This window comes from Micromesistius poutassou, assembly GCF_964030765.1.
Source record: "Micromesistius poutassou genome assembly, chromosome: 5".
NCBI lineage: Eukaryota > Metazoa > Chordata > Actinopteri > Gadiformes > Gadidae > Micromesistius > Micromesistius poutassou.
Genome location: NC_140275.1, coordinates 14,661,067 through 14,677,511, shown reverse-complemented (window position 1 = coordinate 14,677,511; position 16,445 = coordinate 14,661,067). Strand labels below are relative to the sequence as shown.

The 16,445-nt window shown below is 43.5% G+C and overlaps 2 protein-coding genes across 3 annotated transcripts; both read left to right on the top strand.

Annotated features, from left to right (window-relative positions):
• The first annotated feature begins 202 nt into the window (after positions 1–202).
• On the top strand, positions 203–10,195 carry rassf2b (Ras association domain family member 2b). 2 transcript variants are annotated; one of them, XM_084467999.1, is made up of 10 exons: positions 203–366; positions 3,646–3,719; positions 4,282–4,357; positions 4,747–4,898; positions 5,571–5,686; positions 6,164–6,315; positions 6,693–6,846; positions 7,139–7,260; positions 7,710–7,807; positions 8,245–10,195. In XM_084467999.1, the coding sequence occupies exons 2-10, from the start codon at positions 3,667–3,669 to the stop codon at positions 8,312–8,314; spliced, it is 993 nt and encodes a 330-aa protein (XP_084324125.1). In that variant the 5' UTR covers positions 203–366; positions 3,646–3,666; the 3' UTR covers positions 8,315–10,195. The 2 variants fall into 2 exon arrangements, with proteins under 2 accessions (XP_084324125.1, XP_084324126.1); XM_084468000.1 differs by lacking the exon at positions 203–366 and adding an exon at positions 2,302–2,381.
• A 1,771-nt stretch (positions 10,196–11,966) lies between these two features.
• sprn2 (shadow of prion protein 2) lies at positions 11,967–12,515 on the top strand (the record flags this gene model as incomplete). Its single annotated transcript, XM_084468180.1, has 1 exon — positions 11,967–12,515. One exon carries the CDS (start codon positions 11,967–11,969, stop codon positions 12,513–12,515), a length of 549 nt encoding a protein of 182 aa, XP_084324306.1.
• Between the last annotated feature and the right edge of the window lie 3,930 nt (positions 12,516–16,445).

Below are 16,445 nucleotides of genomic sequence, written 5' to 3'. Positions count from 1 at the left end.
TAGAGTAGGGTTCGTGTTTTATTATGCATGTGCAGTTGGGGCGTTCATTGTTTCCCAGTTATTCATCTCTACGACGCTGTCAGGGCGGACAAAGGGGCGTCAGGTCCTACGCTGATTGGTTACCGAGTCAGACGCCAAAAGGTTTACAACAGATGGGTTACTTCTGCTCCACCTCGTAGGAAGCACTCGTTCCCTTGAGCGCACCCGTCGATGTGGCCGATGCGATAGGCGATGAGTTCAAAAGGAGTACGGATAACGGGCCAGCGATTTGGTCCGACATAAATCAGTCGCCGCTCTCCGGTGCGGAGGGAACATCTTGAAACTGGTCGGGAATCAGTGGACCCCTCAAGAGACACAAGCGGAATTGTAAGTAGCCCCCCCAGATCACGAGGATTCTGCTTGATCTTATTATGCGTTAGTGTCTCGCTACTTGTCGAGATCAATGTAACTGGATTACAGGAAACAGTGGGGCAGAGAGTGTCGTTGGATTTGTAGATACGCTGAGTCTTTGATAGCATAAGGAAAGGGATGCTGTAATAATTACGTCCGTCCATTCGCAGAAACCATTGCCAAAGCATAATAGTTGCTGACATATTGTCTGGTTGTAGTCGTTGCACGCCTCGTGGTCGCTTACAGGGTACTTTAGTCAATTGCACAGCTGATAAAGAGATGTGTGGGGGAAAACGTAGACACGAAATCTGAAGAGGTCGCACAACATAAATGCTTACCATCTTTCCTAGAGCACATTAAAACAGACTGGCTGCTGGGGTTGTGTTTTGTAATGTAGTACTCTGTTAAGTACAGGAGGAGTCTAGGCGACTGCCAAGCTGAGCGTCATACTTTCCACTACTAAGTAGTGAAAGAATTCATATTGTACAAGCATTTGCTTTTGTTAATGGTTTTACCTTATCCAGCAATGATGCTGTAATAATCCAGCAATGATGCTGGATATGAGGTCAACTACAGTTTGTACCTGACAGAGCTCCGTGACAGATTGACACTGTTAAAGTCTAGACATGCATGGTCCTAAAACAACCCCCTCATTTCTGTCGGTCTGTCTGACACACACACACACACACACACACACACACACACACACACACACACACACACACACACACACACACACACACACACACACACAGATTCCTGAGATTACATTACGAATAACACCAATATTGATGATTATAATAATAGTGCACTGGTGGTTTGAAAACCCCAAGGTTGATACAAAGAAGCCTGAATGTTGAGAAAAAAAACATGAAAGATTGAATAATGACAGGAATCACTCAATCCAGCAGAGCTTTTGTATTTCTTGGATTGCTAAAAGGCCACAGCCATTGCCAAATATGGGCATGTTCAGTTAAGAACCCATGGTTATTGTTATAGTCATATTGTCACAGTAAACATGAGGTTATTTTTAGTATTTTATTAAGGATAAAGGCATGATACAGCAGAATGAAGCACAATTTGAGCAAAACTTGTTCCACATTAGACAACTCCAACATTTCTGTGCAGACCACAGGCTAGCTACAGATGTCTAGCTCAACTCATGACTTTGAGTCTCGCTACCATTAACCGGGGCCATGGCTCTAAAGGCTGTCCTGTAGGTCAATCCCTGAGCGTCAGACAGGATGACGGGGCCTAATATATGTTGCTGAAATATTGATTGGGTTCCACAGGGTGCCAAGCTTATTGGAGATTAATATTTGATCTGGTACCAACAACACAAGTCATTTGTGCTGCTGATCTCAGTAGAGGAGAGTTCAACCGGCACATCTCCTTAGAAGGGGTTCTACTCTCAATGGCTGCCACATCACCCTGGTTTAGACCTTTCTAGTCATTTCTCTGCATGCAGACCAACTGCCAAAGTACAGGACTGAATCTTGATAAACTTGATCCTGGATAATTACATGGTAATTTGGTTATAAATAGAGGAATGGCAAGCAGGCTTTCCTAATCTGTGTGTGTGTGTGTGTGTGTGTGTGTGTGTGTGTGTGTGTGTGTGTGTGTGTGTGTGTGTGTGTGTGTGTGTGTGTGTGTGTGTGTGTGTGTGTGTGTGTGTGTGTGTGTGTGTGTGTGTGCTTGTTTGGGTTGGACTAGGACCATCCATCTGTGCCATTTGAATTGAGGAAGTTTCAGCCTTTTTTAGGGGCGGGCCCACCGCATCCTGTGTCACTCACTCACTGAAGGAGGAAGTGATTAACGGAAGGGGAGCACTTCCTTCTTGACTCTCTTTTTCTTGTTTTTGGTCCCGCCTCCGTCCGCTGTTGTGGCCCCTCTCACCCTTCCTCCCCCAGAGACAGGGACCGGGGGAGCTGTGTGTTCGCAAAGGGTAGGCCCGGGAGTTGCTCTGGGATTAAGCTCAGCGGCGTGGAGAGGTGGGAAGACGTTCCTGTCTCCTTTTTTCCATCTTTTGTTATAAGTGTTGTTCTGTGTCATTGGAACGTTTCTCTTCGACGGCCTACCGAGTATCACGCGTCGTCCTTCTCTGCTATGGTCATAGTTTCAACCCACTTAGAACATTACATTGTTCTGTATTATACCGCAGTTAATATGGCAGTTTTTCTGTGTGTGTGTGTGTGTGTGTGTGTGTGTGTGTGTGTGTGTGTGTGTGTGTGTGTGTGTGTGTGTGTGTGTGTGTGTGTGTGTGTGTGTGTGTGTGTGTGTGTGTGTGTGTGTGTGTGTGTGTGTGTGATGTAAAATGTTCCAGATAAAGATGAATGTTTAAGCAGCAGAAGGGATTTGACCTGATGGGGCATGTGTTCTGCACCTGTTCCTTCTAGAAGCTTCCTTCCTGCTCCCCGTCTGCGTATTCATAAAGAAAGACACACACACATGCCCACACACACGCATGCATGCATACGTGCACGAACGCACACACACACACACACACACACACACACACACACACACACACACACACACACACACACACAATGGCATTTTGCCAAGTGTTTTAATTCCTCCCTTGTTAAGTGTGTGTGTGTGTGTGTGTGTGTGTGTGTGTGTGTGTGTGTGTGTGTGTGTGTGTGTGTGTGTGTGACACACACATGCCTGTGTGTTAAAAGTCACTGGGCTTCAAGTGTTGGTGCACAATTGAAAGAGTTGTGTGTGTCTATGAATGTGTTTGTGGTGTGTGTGTGTGTGGGGGTGGTCTCTGCATAAATGGCCGCCGCAGAGAAGTTAATGCTTGAGGAAGGAAAGGTGGGGAGCAGCTGTCCTTGCTCCACACAGAGCAGTCTTGTGATTGGTTAAAGAGTGAAAAGACATTCAGAGCTGGTTCAACAGTCACATTGAAGAGTGACAGAGGAGGCTGTAATCTGTGAATGTGTTTTTCTGTTGCTTCTCCTATCCTGGGCTCTTGCTCACATAGCTCCACTGTGATTCTCTCTGAACCAGCTGACTGTCACGAAGTGTCATGAGGTTAATCTCAGTTCTCTTTCGCTCTCTCTCTTTTCTCTCTCTCTTTTCCCTCTGTTTCTCTGTCTCTGTGTGTCTTCTCTCTCTATACATTCTCTCTCTCTCTGTATTCTCTCTCTATATTCTCTCTCTCTCCCACTCTATACGGCCTCTCTCGCACTCTATGCACCCTCTCTCTCTCCCACTCCGTCTATGTCTCTCTGTTTCTGATTGGTTTCCTAGTGCTTCCCATGCTGACTCAAAATGGAAGATGTACAGGATGGAGTTCAGATTGGAGAAAACAAATTTATAAGCAAGTAAGGACAGTCTACACACCTCCCATGCAACTGTAATACCCTTTAGACAACACCGAGCAACAACCAACCTGATTAATAGTCACACATATTTGGATAATGTTGGATTCAGAATAATACATGCATACCTGTCTATAATGAATCATGTTAATCACATACAGTTAGACTATATTTAAACATTAAGCAGTGAAATTGCTGGTGGATTTTGCGTACAAGGGTCATAAGATTACTATACAAAACCCATAGAGATACTTAAAAGATGTGTAGTTTGCAGTATAAGATGCAGTTATATAAAACGTACCTCACATACAAGGTACTCAATGTAAACCGGACAAACGTACTTACAACAGGATGTGGATTCTTTGTATTATGCAACCCAATTTAGACCGCACAATTGAGGCACATTTGAGCTAAATATTACGACACAATAAAGCTGAATAATGTGCTAATTCCATCTGGAGTCAGTCAACTTGCTGAAAATATAGGTGCAGATTTAGTGGTGTGGAAATAGGAGCAGAAATATTCTGCCTGGGTTGGTTCACTGACTGAAAATCTTTGTCACCAGGGCAACCGTTCTCTCACATCTGAAGACGTACAACCTCTACTATGAAGGGCAGAATCTGCAGCTCCGGCACAGAGAAGTATGTGGTGTGCGGGGGTGTGTTTCGGTGTGGATGTACTTTTTGATGTTGACATGTGTTCAGCCTACTGTGTGTGTGTGTGTGTGTGTGTGTGTGTGTGTGTGTGTGTGTGTGTGTGTGTGTGTGTGTGTGTGTGTGTGTGTGTGTGTGTGTGTGTGTGTGTGTGTGTGTGTGTCTTTTAGAAGAACGGCAAAGCAGTTATAGAGACATTGAAGTATTAAAAAAGTATTTAAAAAAAAGGGTTAATCCCGACTGTGTGTGTGTATGAATGAATGTTATTCACCGCATCACCCCCTATGGATCCTGTGTGTGTGTGTGTGTGTGTCAGTGTGAATGAGTGTGTCTCCCCACATCACCCCTATTGATCCCGGCCCTGTGTGTCCGAGCAGGAAGAGGGCGAGCTGATCGTGGAGGGGCTGCTCAACATCTCCTGGGGCCTCCGCCGGCCCATCAGGCTGCAGATGCAGGACGACCACGAGAGGATCCGGCCCCCCCCTTCCTCCACATCCTGGCACTCGGGTTGCGCCCTGGACGGTCAAGGGTGAGCGCCCTCTCTCTCTCTCTCTCTCTCTCTCTCTCTCTCTCTCTCTCTCTCTCTCTCTCTCTCTCTCTCTCTCTCTCTCTCTCTCTCTCTCTCTCTCTCTCTCTCTCTCTCCTCTCTCTCTCTCTCTCTCTCTCTCTCTCTCTCTCTCTCTCTCTCTCTCTCTCTCTCTCTCTCTCTCTCTCTGCTCTCGCTTCACACACACACACACACACACACACACACACACACACTTACCCAAAGCATTTTAAGTCCCTAGTCTATGGCGATTTCATCAAAAAAAAAAAAAAGCTGTATCTGTTTTAGAGCTGTGTCAATATAGATTGTTCTCATCTTTTCACCATAACACGTATTGTATATCAATGCTATAAATCACTATTTCACCCATGGGTCATGCCAGTTTGGTCCGTCCTTTACAAAGGTTTTTGATGGTGGTTAAGAGGATACAAAGGCAAATATAACTTTAATGGCGCAATGACCTTTTCATGTTTTAGGGATACATACATCAATACAATTTCTCTCAACAAAGCGTTGCATAGATCAATGTTGTTTTTTTTCACATTTCAAATCTCCCTCGCTCCTCATTAATATTGCTATTCCCCCTGACCCTCCTAACTCCTGTCCCAGACAAAATGAGCCAGCCACTCACTCTGTGTAACCATGTCTTGCCAGCCCCCCCAACACCACAGAGGGTCAGCAGACCCCTCAGCAGCCCCTGCCCTCCGTGGAGGTCACAGCCCCGGACAGCCCTCCGGCAGGGCATGCTGTCCCCGACGATACGGCAGAAGGTCTGTTGTATTGAAGATCTGAAGAACGCTGTGTGTAATAGAACAGAATGGCAGGCCTATGTTGTGCCTTAGTTGACAATCGTATGCTTTCATGTCTACGTCAAGGTTTGATAACGGCCTGATCAGGCTTTCATTTTCTAGTGGATTACAGCGCTAAAAATGGCTAGAATCTTAAAAGCAAATAGATCATAAATGTGTTATTATAACACAGCGGTTTAAAAATAGCTTGAAGTTGATATCACTGTGCATCAGAGAGGTGCCATTTGTTAAAAGCAACGCTCAATAATTCGACCGTAGGTTCAACAAAGAATGTTTAACAGCGTAGTTGTGTAACTGTAGTTGTGTAACAGCGTAGTTGTGTAACAACGTAGTCGTTTAACAGCGTAGTTGTGTAACAACGTAGTCGTTTAACAGCGTCGCTGTGTAACAGTGTAGTTGTTTAACAGTGTGAGTCATGCATGTCTTCTCATTGGACAGAGGAAGAGGAAGAAGACGATTGCTCTGCCCAGCTCATGAGGACAAAGAGTGATGCTGGGGTTCTGCGACGGGGCCAGAAACGGTCGCCTAGTGACCAGAGGAGGATACGGCGCCATCGCTTCTCCATCAACGGTCATTTCTACAACCATAAGGTAACACTTTGACACTGCATTATCATGTTTGCCTATTTCGGCACCCGTTGCAGTCATAGTCGCCCCTGGTTCTCTTCTTCTCTGTTATCTTGCCTTGAAATTTTCCTTGACCTTGTATGGGTTAGGGTTTCTACAAAGGCCAGGATTTGACCTTTTGTAGAAACCCTAACCCACACTAGGTCAATAAAAAAACCAAACCAAAGAAAAACCTAACCAAAGACAAACGTAACCTACACAAGGTTTATAGACTGTCCAAGGGATTAAGGGCTTTACAAGTAAAACTGACTTTACATGACAAAGGCAATCACAAAAGCTGCACCAGTAGAAACACACCAAAGACCTCAAACTAAACAGAGCCTCTCCCTCCCCTCCCCCAGACGGCTGTGTTCACCCCGGCCTACGGCTCGGTGACTAATGTGCGCATCAACAGCTGCATGTCCACGCCGCAGGTTCTGCGCGTTCTCCTCAACAAGTTTAAGATCGAAAACAGCCCCGATGACTTCGCCCTGTACCTGGTGCACACCAGCGGAGGTACGGCCCTGTTGGTGGACATCTCTTGCGTTTATTTAAGAGAACATTGGGATTTCAAGTATGATGTAGAAAAAGCTACTGTATAGCTTGTGAGCCTGCTCAATAGGTAAGAAACTGGTAAATCTGTGTCTGTGAGGGCAAAGATGACCTGCACCTAAAGACCTATTCATTGTAAGACGGCTAACGGCTAGGAGTGTCGGATGATGGATAGTGTCTAATGGCTAAATAACTAAATAGTAAATAACAAGTATTCAGATGTGTGTGTATGTGTGTGTGTGTGTTGCTTCTCCAGAGCGCATGAAGCTGAAGCGCACAGACTACCCTCTGGTGCTGAGGGTGATGCAGGGTCCCTGTGAGCAGGTGTGCCGGGTCTTCCTCATGGAGCCGGACCTGGGAGAGGAGGTCACCTACGACGTAAGGCCGAGGCCCAGCCTCTCGAGAGGGGCCCGAACAAGGACATCTGATCCGCACATGATCTCCTTTTACCGGTCCTAAAAGTCAACGGCGACAAGCAAGGGGTGTAATACGGCACCGGCATAACGATCGTGACGCGACCTCAAAATGTTCCACGCGACTATCATTGTCCCGCTCCTAATTTGACTTACCCATTGGATATGAAGCCAGTCAGGTTTTCAAAATAGACACAATCGATATGGGGCTGTCGTTTCATATTCTGCCAGGGCTATTTCTCCACTGTATTTGTGGTGGAAATGACTCCCGCAGACTATCCGTCGGTAATGCAAGCCTTCCCCACAGCCCGTGTCAAAGTAAACGTTTAAATACATCTATTGTGTTTCACAATGTCGCCGTTGTGCACAGTGTTATGTATGATATGTGGTGGTAATTCCTCGTTTGTCCACCAGGTGGCACAGTATATCAAGTTTGAGATGCCCGTGCTGCAGAGTTTCGTCACCAAGTTGAAGGAGGAGGAGGACCGCGAGGTGCAGAAGCTGAGGAGACGGTACAGTTCCCGTCACTTCCTGGTTAATGTGGGGTTTTCTCAAAGGACATGCTGTGGTTTTTTGCTTCAACATGCAAGGTGCAACAATGCCTTGCGATATACACAATTTACTGAACACAAAATGTAAACACATTACTTGGATAATCCCTATTATTAGGGACCGAGCAGAACCTGCAAGGTCCCTATTGTAATTATTGATGTTGTTGTTGATAATACAAATAATTATGATGAAGATAAAGACCATAAAGATAAAGATTACGATAAAGATTATGTTTGTTTTTATTATGTCGGACAAGTGATGGCGTGGAAAGAAGTGACAATGTGCAGGTTTAAAAGATTGATCCGTTGATCGTGACTCCCGGCCATAGTTTGACAGAAGGAACAGCACCTGAATAACGCGTCTTTCCTCTCTGTGCCCCGTCGTCCTGGATCTGCAGGTATAACTTCCTGCGGTGCGTCATTGAAAAGCAACTGCGCTGTCTTCCGGAAGCGACCGCCTGCATGTGACTCCGGGTCGCCGCGTTGCTGTTTCTCTGCACAGTCGCCGGGGTTAAAGGTCAGCCAGGACTGAGGACGCGCTGTCGGACAAGACAACACAAGCAAACAAGCATTCCAGGCATTCAACTCTCTAACCCTCTTCCTCCGAGGTCCCAAAGCCACTAACGGTGACGCTGTCATCGTCTCGTCCGTTCCATCCCCTTTGTTGAGCTCATCACTCCCAGCAGCACCCACTGTTCCACCATGAGCCCCTCTTCGATCTTCGCCATGCCGGCCACCTGCCACAAGATATATAAGGGACTGAAAATAGTTTGGCCGTTTACCGTAACCACCTTTCAAAGCAATAATCCGTCTGCCCATGACCAAAATGAAAGTAACTCTGTCTGCTCTTTTAGCAACACAGCAGCGCAAATTTAAGCATTTGACGATCCTTCTGCACTCCTCTCGACTATACTCTGGATATGAACATGCTCACAGAGTCTCTGACACACTCTGTCGCTCTCTCTGGCTCTGTCTCACCATTTTACCCGTCCATTCTACCAGTGTGTCTCTCTCTTTCTCTCCGTTTCTGTCTTCTCTCTGTCTCTCTATTTCTCTCTCTCTTGTTCTGTTTCTCTTTCTTGTCCCTCTCGCTCCCTCCCTCCCTCTCTCTCTCTCTCTGTGTCTTTCCTCTTTGTTTCTCTTAGATATTATGAATTGCAGGTATCATGAATTTGTTTACTTAAAAGTCACCCCAGTGATCTCCACTTTTAAGTACATTAGCGGTCCAAACCCATCCAAAACATGTCACTCATTACCACTCCCTAAGCACACATTTAGTGAGCACAAATGTCTTTCTTCAAAGCACAAAAGATGGTCTTTGTGAAGTGCCTATTACAAGGGTTTGTCAAAGCACAGATTCAGTGACTACGATATAAACACTTACTCGCTTTTTCTATGAAAATATTTTGAAATCTTTCATTAAGGCAAGTGGTCCCACATTCGGTCCAATGGGTCAGTACAGAAATAGACCAGGAAATCAAAATAAGAGAGCACCAAAATTGATGTAACCATTACACAGAGAGCAATGGCCTGCCGGTTTGGTCCAGCCAGCCAATCCTATGTTGTCATTTAGACTTAGTCATAAAGGAAGGTTTTCATTGTTGTTACTACCATCGTATGACATTTCCATCATTGATCACACACAAATAGTTAAAAAAGGTTCCTAATACAATTAAATATTAAAATATTGTTATGCACTTCTCATTAGGGTGCAGGACAAGCATAATGTACGGCTATGTTAGGTTATGTCAGTGTTGAACTTTTCAATGTTCTTATTATCCTATGCATGTTAAACATAACTCTGAATCCAATCTAACAGAACATGAGGCAAAAAAAGCAAAAAGCTGCCGCTTTTTTACACAAAAGTCCCACCAGATGTGAATTGATCATGAGATAGCATCACGTGCTGTGTGTGTGTGTGAGAATCATCAGGTACAGTGTTTGATTGTTTCGTCCAACTTTCTTAAATTTCTGACATCTTTGAAGCTATTATCGATATTGGTTTACATTACTGCTAACAATTACACAGCAGCATTTGTTTTATGTATCCCAAGACATTTTAGCTTTTTGTACTGATAATGCCGCAAAGATTGTTTAAAATAATCTCTGATGTCATTCATCTCTTTTGCCACTGATGAATAGTTTTTTTTACGATTGTAAATTAATAAAGTTGTCATTAATTAGGTTTACATCTACACTTTATTTTCTCTCTCTCATCTAGATCGTCTAGATGGTTCTAGAGAAGGGGAGACCAAGTGTTTTGTAATGATGCTGAGGTGTTGTATGTAGGTCACATGAGGTCATGCAAAAAATGTGAACGCAAAATAAATGAAGGCATTTGACAAAGCCACTAAATAATGAATTGTTGTCCTTTTCCGAACAGAGAGTGTCAGCAAATACAACCCAAGCATGTATTTGTGTTAGAAATCCACATGGGTCTTGTTGTTTGTTAGCATGTTATTATTAGCATGATTGTTTACACAACTCCTCAAACCAGAAGGTCTTAGACAGAGTAATCCTCTCTACCTGATTAAGATTGTCTCCTGGTTAAAAGGCTGCCCGTGACACATTTCTCCTCAGACTCTCTTTGAAGTTGCTGTTGCTTACATACTCAGGGCTATAACTACGCCAAGTGAAGAGAATTGGATTTTCAAACTTATTTTTCTTCTCAACTCGTATCAACTAGGCAACAGGTGAGCTGAATTGTTGTTGATAGGCTCATAATCAATTGGAACTTTATGCATTTGCGTATTTATCTATATTTGTCAATCCTGTATTCCAGTGAACAAAGAAATTATTCAGGTTTTATTTTCTTCCCTTCTATCTAGTATACTTCTCTAAAATGATGGTCCTATTGTTCCTGTGTTTGGTTCTTAATTGAGTCCAGTAAGCATAGCCTTTCTTCATGTCATCCTCAAATGAGATATAATTATATCATCTAATTGTTATATAATATAATTACCACATGAACTAATACATTTCTACACATTTTGTAGAAATGTTTTGTCCTACTTCTATGAATGGCTGCTGCTACAGCTGTAATCTGTGAGAGCTGGCAAGGAATTACTCTAGAGTGACATGTTCAGCTCAACCCACTTAATAGGAGGACACAGCTTAGAGAATGGGAACAGATATGACGTCAGCCCGCTTGCCAGGCACTTGCTGGGGAGAGAGAAGATGTCATCTCTCTTGCGAGGTACCTGCTGGGGAGAGAGAAGATGTGATCTCTCTTGCCAGGCACCTGATTGGTGAGAGTGAAGAGGTCATCTCTCTTGCCAGGCACCTGATTGGTGAGAATGAAGAGGTCATCTCTTTAGCCAGTCATCTGATTGGTGAGAGTGAAGAAGTAGTCTCTCTTGCCAGGCACCTGATTGGTGAGAGTGAAGAGGGCATCTCTCTTCCCAGGCACCTGATCGGGGTGTAATTCATTCAGTCAGATTTATTTGAAGATTATATATTAATTGGGCAACAACATTGATATAAATAACAACATGACGTACAACAAAACGTATTCTCTACAGAATTTATGAATTCATGAATTCATCGTCATTCATGAATTATTTCCATTCTTACAGCTTTGGTTTTATATTTACATTTGTATTTATCTATGTGTGTCTGTATACATTGTTATAAACATTAAAAGTCATGTTGTCCACAGATCTGGAAACAGGACAGTAGTTAATCTTCACCATGATCATCGGAGAGTGAGAAAGTGCCGTAATCTAGTCGAGGGTTCAGATGGATGTCATTATGCTGCTTGTGTAACAAGAGTCTTCAAGCTGGATTAGAGTTAGCTCTTGTTGCCTCTTCTGGTGTGTTTACCTCTAAAAATACAAACTGTGTAAAGCCTAATTATATAAAAGCCTATAATAAGATACACAGGACTAAAACCAGAAACGGAACATCTTAGTGTGTGTGTGTGTGTGTGTGTGTGTGTGTGTGTGTGTGTGCATACGCCCACGTGTGCACGTGCCTCGATAGCCATTCAGCCATTCATCAGCCATTCTGTGTTCATTTTTAAAGTAAAAAAAAACAGCTCCCTGCTCCCAAGTCATCCTTCAGCCACTGAGCCATGCTGTAATCTAACCAGTGTGCTGTGTCTCTGTGTTGCAGTGAAACAATGCTTGGCCAGAAACAGCTCCTGGCGGTGACCTCCTGCCTGCTGCTTCTCGCCTGTCTCCTGCCCAGCTCTGAGGCCCGGCGCGGGGGCGGCTTCGGCTTCGGCCGCGGCGGCGGGTTTGGTCGCAGCGGGGGATTCGGCCGCGGCGGAGGCCAGGCCTACAGGCCGATTCCTGCCCAGAGCGGTGGCGCTAGCGCAGGGAAGGTGGCGGGAGCGGCAGCTGCAGGCGCCGTCGGGGGAGCCATGCTGGGGTCCGCCCTGAGCCGGCCAGGATATGGACACGGTTACGGGGGCATGGGCATGGGCATGGGGGGCTATGGCGGGGGCTATGGAGGATATGGAGGTGGATATGGAGGTGGATATGGAGGTGGATATGGTCAACGTGGCTACGGTGGTGGCTACGGCGCCAGGCCCGTTGGAGACGCGGAGGGATCTGGAGGCATGGAGTATTACACGGGAGCCTCCAGCGGACCCATGTACAACAGCATCATTGTGGTCCTCGGCTTCTTGGTGTCTGTGCTCATGGGCCACTGGATGACCCACGTGTAGATGTGGAGGGGGGAGGAAGTCTCAAACACACACATAGCTAATATCACATGAAGAGCAAACTGTGTAGGGTGGACAACATCTAGAAGAAAGTTGGAGGAATGTTTTTTAATATACATTAAAGGTCCCATGACATGCCACCAGGTGTGGTGTGATTAGCCGTTACAAGCCGTTTTGAAAATCTGTTTGTTATCACAAGTGGGCGTGTCCATATGGATGTTTGCTGGATAGATCAGTCTACAAGCCCACCCAGTGGACTGTAGCAAACGTTGCTCATCTAGCCGTCACACACGGCTAATCACACCACACCTGGTGGCATGTCATGGGACCTTTAAAAAGTATCCATAAGGGATGGCCAACATGACAAATACGTATGTACAGGGGACTTTTAACTTGAGGAATAACTGTTTACCCTTCATACCGCTACATACATCATTCTTGACTAATTCCATTTTTGTACGTTACATTAACCTCATAATTAATTTTAATGATACTAACTGAAGATAATAGGGTAAAAACAAGGAAAAGGAGGTTTATTATTTCAAGAGAACATAAATGAATTGCAGCAATTGTGATAGGCCTACATTAAAGCTATTTAAATGCAATTGTACAATTTATATATTACAATATGTCTCTTTTTTTGGCCATAGAATGTGACTTTTTTTACACCTATTTTGTAAAATGTATTTCACTCAATATATTGCATATTGTAACAATAGTCAAGTTATTTTTATATAATAAATGATGTGCTTCAATATAGTTATTTGAGTATGAATAACAATTAAAAGCAAACATTTTGTCTCAATATTTTCTGAATGATTATTACGAGGGGGGATTGACAAATAACAAGTTTCACAAGTAAATGTTAAGCAAGCACCTATGTCACCTTCCTTTCACTTTTGTCGACATAATCCTCAACATAAAATAATATTAATCATAATTAATAACTTAATCATTTTTTACCTAAGACCATATATGGTGCATATGGAAGCGGATACACATACAAAAAGATCTGAAATCCCAGAAGTTGAGAAGCCAGATTGAATAGCCCCATTATCCTTGCAGTGTTTTAACTATTAAATATGTATCTGGTCTACCTCCTGTCCTGTTTAACCAGTGTCTGCTCTCCTGAAGGGAGCGTGAGGAGGAAGGATGGAGACAGGAGGCTGAAAGAGAAGGGGCAATCGATTTCTTCTTATTTGGCTCTTAGGAGTATCACTCTGCCTCTCAGTACAGCTTAATTGACATGTGAGTCAGCATTAGATTAGTGGTTTCCTACATACTCTCTGTACACCCTGCCCTGTGTCATCATAACAATCTCTCTTCGTGCCTTTCTGAGTGCTGTCTTTCTTTTAGTGCATTGCTGTGAACATCAGATTGATTATTTTTTTCAGTATGTCGACTTGGTATCAGTATTGTGCATCAGGTACAGTTTTATCATTACCGTAGCTGTACAGTAACCATAGGCAGCAAAAGGCATGTTGCTTAATTTGATGCTTTTTATTAGGTCAAGCATAAGAGAAGTAAAGTGCAAAGTCAAAGTCATTCAGCAGACATCTTTTTAGCAAAGCAATTTACAAGTAAAGATGAAAACAACCATAGCCTTCAATCCATATTGGAGTAGCTACAAAACAACGGAGGAAGGGCCTCTATAAAAAGGTTTGCCCACAGTAGTAAACAGTACACTTGGGCCGTTAAATGTGCAGCTTAGAAGGCGTCTTAGGCGTCTGTCGAAAGCTTTGATCCTAGAAAGCTTATGGAAATTAGCGATAGAAATGTAGTGGTTGACCTTAGTGAAATATATATGCATTACAATATATGAGATATATCTTACTATTGAAAATCAATTGGATTGAACATGAACATGCTGTTATGTGGCTACTGTTGAAATGTCACCTATGGACCCAGCTCATAAACATGGGATTAATTCTGTGATATTGATAATATATTGAACGATTGAAATTGGGTTGAGATCTTAATAACCAAATAAATCCTTAGGGTAAGGATTGAGTTGAGATAAGGGTTTAAACACAAGTTAACTTAAAAAAAATGTAAAGCAGACTAATATACAGCAGCTTTGTTGGATGTCTCCCACAGGCGGTTTGAGCAGTATTGATCAGTAACATTTTAGGAGCCTTATATAAGAGCCCTTACTGTACAATCACTACACAGGCACATATACACCAAACATTTCAGACCAAGAAAGAATTTGTGGTTCTGTGATATAGTACCAACTGAATGGCTTCCCAAAGGAGGCAAGTTTTAGGTCAAAGGATGTCTTAATGTTGTCCCTGCAATAAATGTCAAGAGATTTTCCAGCCAAGTTTAGTTCCTTTTCTCCAAAAGCACATTATACACTTTAGATAATACAACAGTAGTCACCACCATGAGAAACAAATGAAGAAAGTCAATATATTCATCAAGTCTCACAACTCAGATATGCATACAATTATCTTGTCGTGATAGTGGAACCCTTTGTTGCCATATATTATATCTATATATATTAATTCAAATATAAATACATACAGAGGAATACAGTTAATATTACACACATTTTGTGTTGATTATTTAGCACTTAGATCTTGTTTTTTAGTTCGTTTAGCCATATTTAGTTGTTTAATTATGTTGCAGTTTATATCTCTCTCACAAGGGGGGGTCGTTGAGGAACAATTGGGTTCCAATAACTAGGATTTGAATTAGGGACAGGTGTGTTGGTTGGGAAGCAAATCAAGTTTTTACGATAAATAGAAACGTAGCATTTATTATTGGATCTATTGGATTTATTTTGTGTTGTTTGTCAATGAAAAGTAAAATTGTCAATTTAAAGCAGGGACCGGGGCCAGCGCGTCGGACCTCAGGCAGCAAACGCAGGTAATGGCACACGTCTACACGAGTTAGCAACTGTGCGAATATGTGGCTAGTTGGATAACGAAACATCTGGAGAACGTTATTGAAGCCGCTATATTATACCCAATATACCCGATATAATGGCACATTCATTCAAATGTTTTGGCGATCCTCTCTACGGCTCTTCTTCTTTCTACAGCTCATTTACTTCACTGTAGCCTACTATGGTCAAGTATTTTTATGTAGGTAATAAAAACATAATCTCGCCAGCAGCTAAACGTTTTTTTAGTAATAAAGCAGCCATATGTTTCTCACAGCCGTTGCCCATCTGAGAGAGCGAATCTAAATCCAACGAACAGGGGCGTGTCAAGATTAATTGAGTAGGGGTGGCGCAGAATAACAGGGGGGACATTGACCCCCAAAACTCACTTTGTAGAAGTCTGCAGAGAGAATGTATAAATCACAAAATCAACTGGACAAATGACCAACATTGCATTTGACAATCAGTTTACAAACTAGGACACAAAGAAAAAAATAACATTGTGTAGCATCATGTAGTGGAAACACAACCCCTGGCAGATTCAGTAGGGGTGAGCAATAGTGGTGGATTTCATGATTTGTTTGCTTGATTTAGTTTGCGTCTGTCAGTTCGCCAAGAAGAATCGTTCAGAATCGTTCATTCGTTCAGTTGCGTTTCCGATAGCGGTGAATCACAGTTCTCAGCTAAGTCGGTCAGACTCAGCTCCTCCCTCGTTCTCATTCTCAAACGAATCACGATCGTGCAATGGTGCAAACGGTCATCAATCAACACAACATTAACTATGGCTCTAATGACGTCTCAGTCCTCGAGTCTTCACCACTTAACACAGTCAGTGAATGAACGGGTGGGTCTGGGAGTCGAGTCTCGGAGAACGAACGATACGAACGAGACGAACTGAAACGGGGAATCAGGTTGGTTCGTTCTTGTTAAAGAGTCGTCCATTCAAACTGATTCGTTCGCAAACGACCCATCACTAGTGAGCAATCACATTTTTTGGGGGACATATGCTACACCAGGCCGCCCCCCTGGACACGCCCCTGCCAACG

Bases quoted from the DNA above. Each gene is read 5' to 3' on its own strand.
- rassf2b (XM_084467999.1), top strand. From the start codon at position 3,667: ATGGAAGATGTACAGGATGGAGTTCAGATTGGAGAAAACAAATTTATA. The intron at 6,316-6,692 runs GTAACACTTTGA...CCCCTCCCCCAG, and splicing joins GTCATTTCTACAACCATAAG to ACGGCTGTGTTCACCCCGGC. The intron at 7,261-7,709 runs GTAAGGCCGAGG...TTTGTCCACCAG, and splicing joins GAGAGGAGGTCACCTACGAC to GTGGCACAGTATATCAAGTT.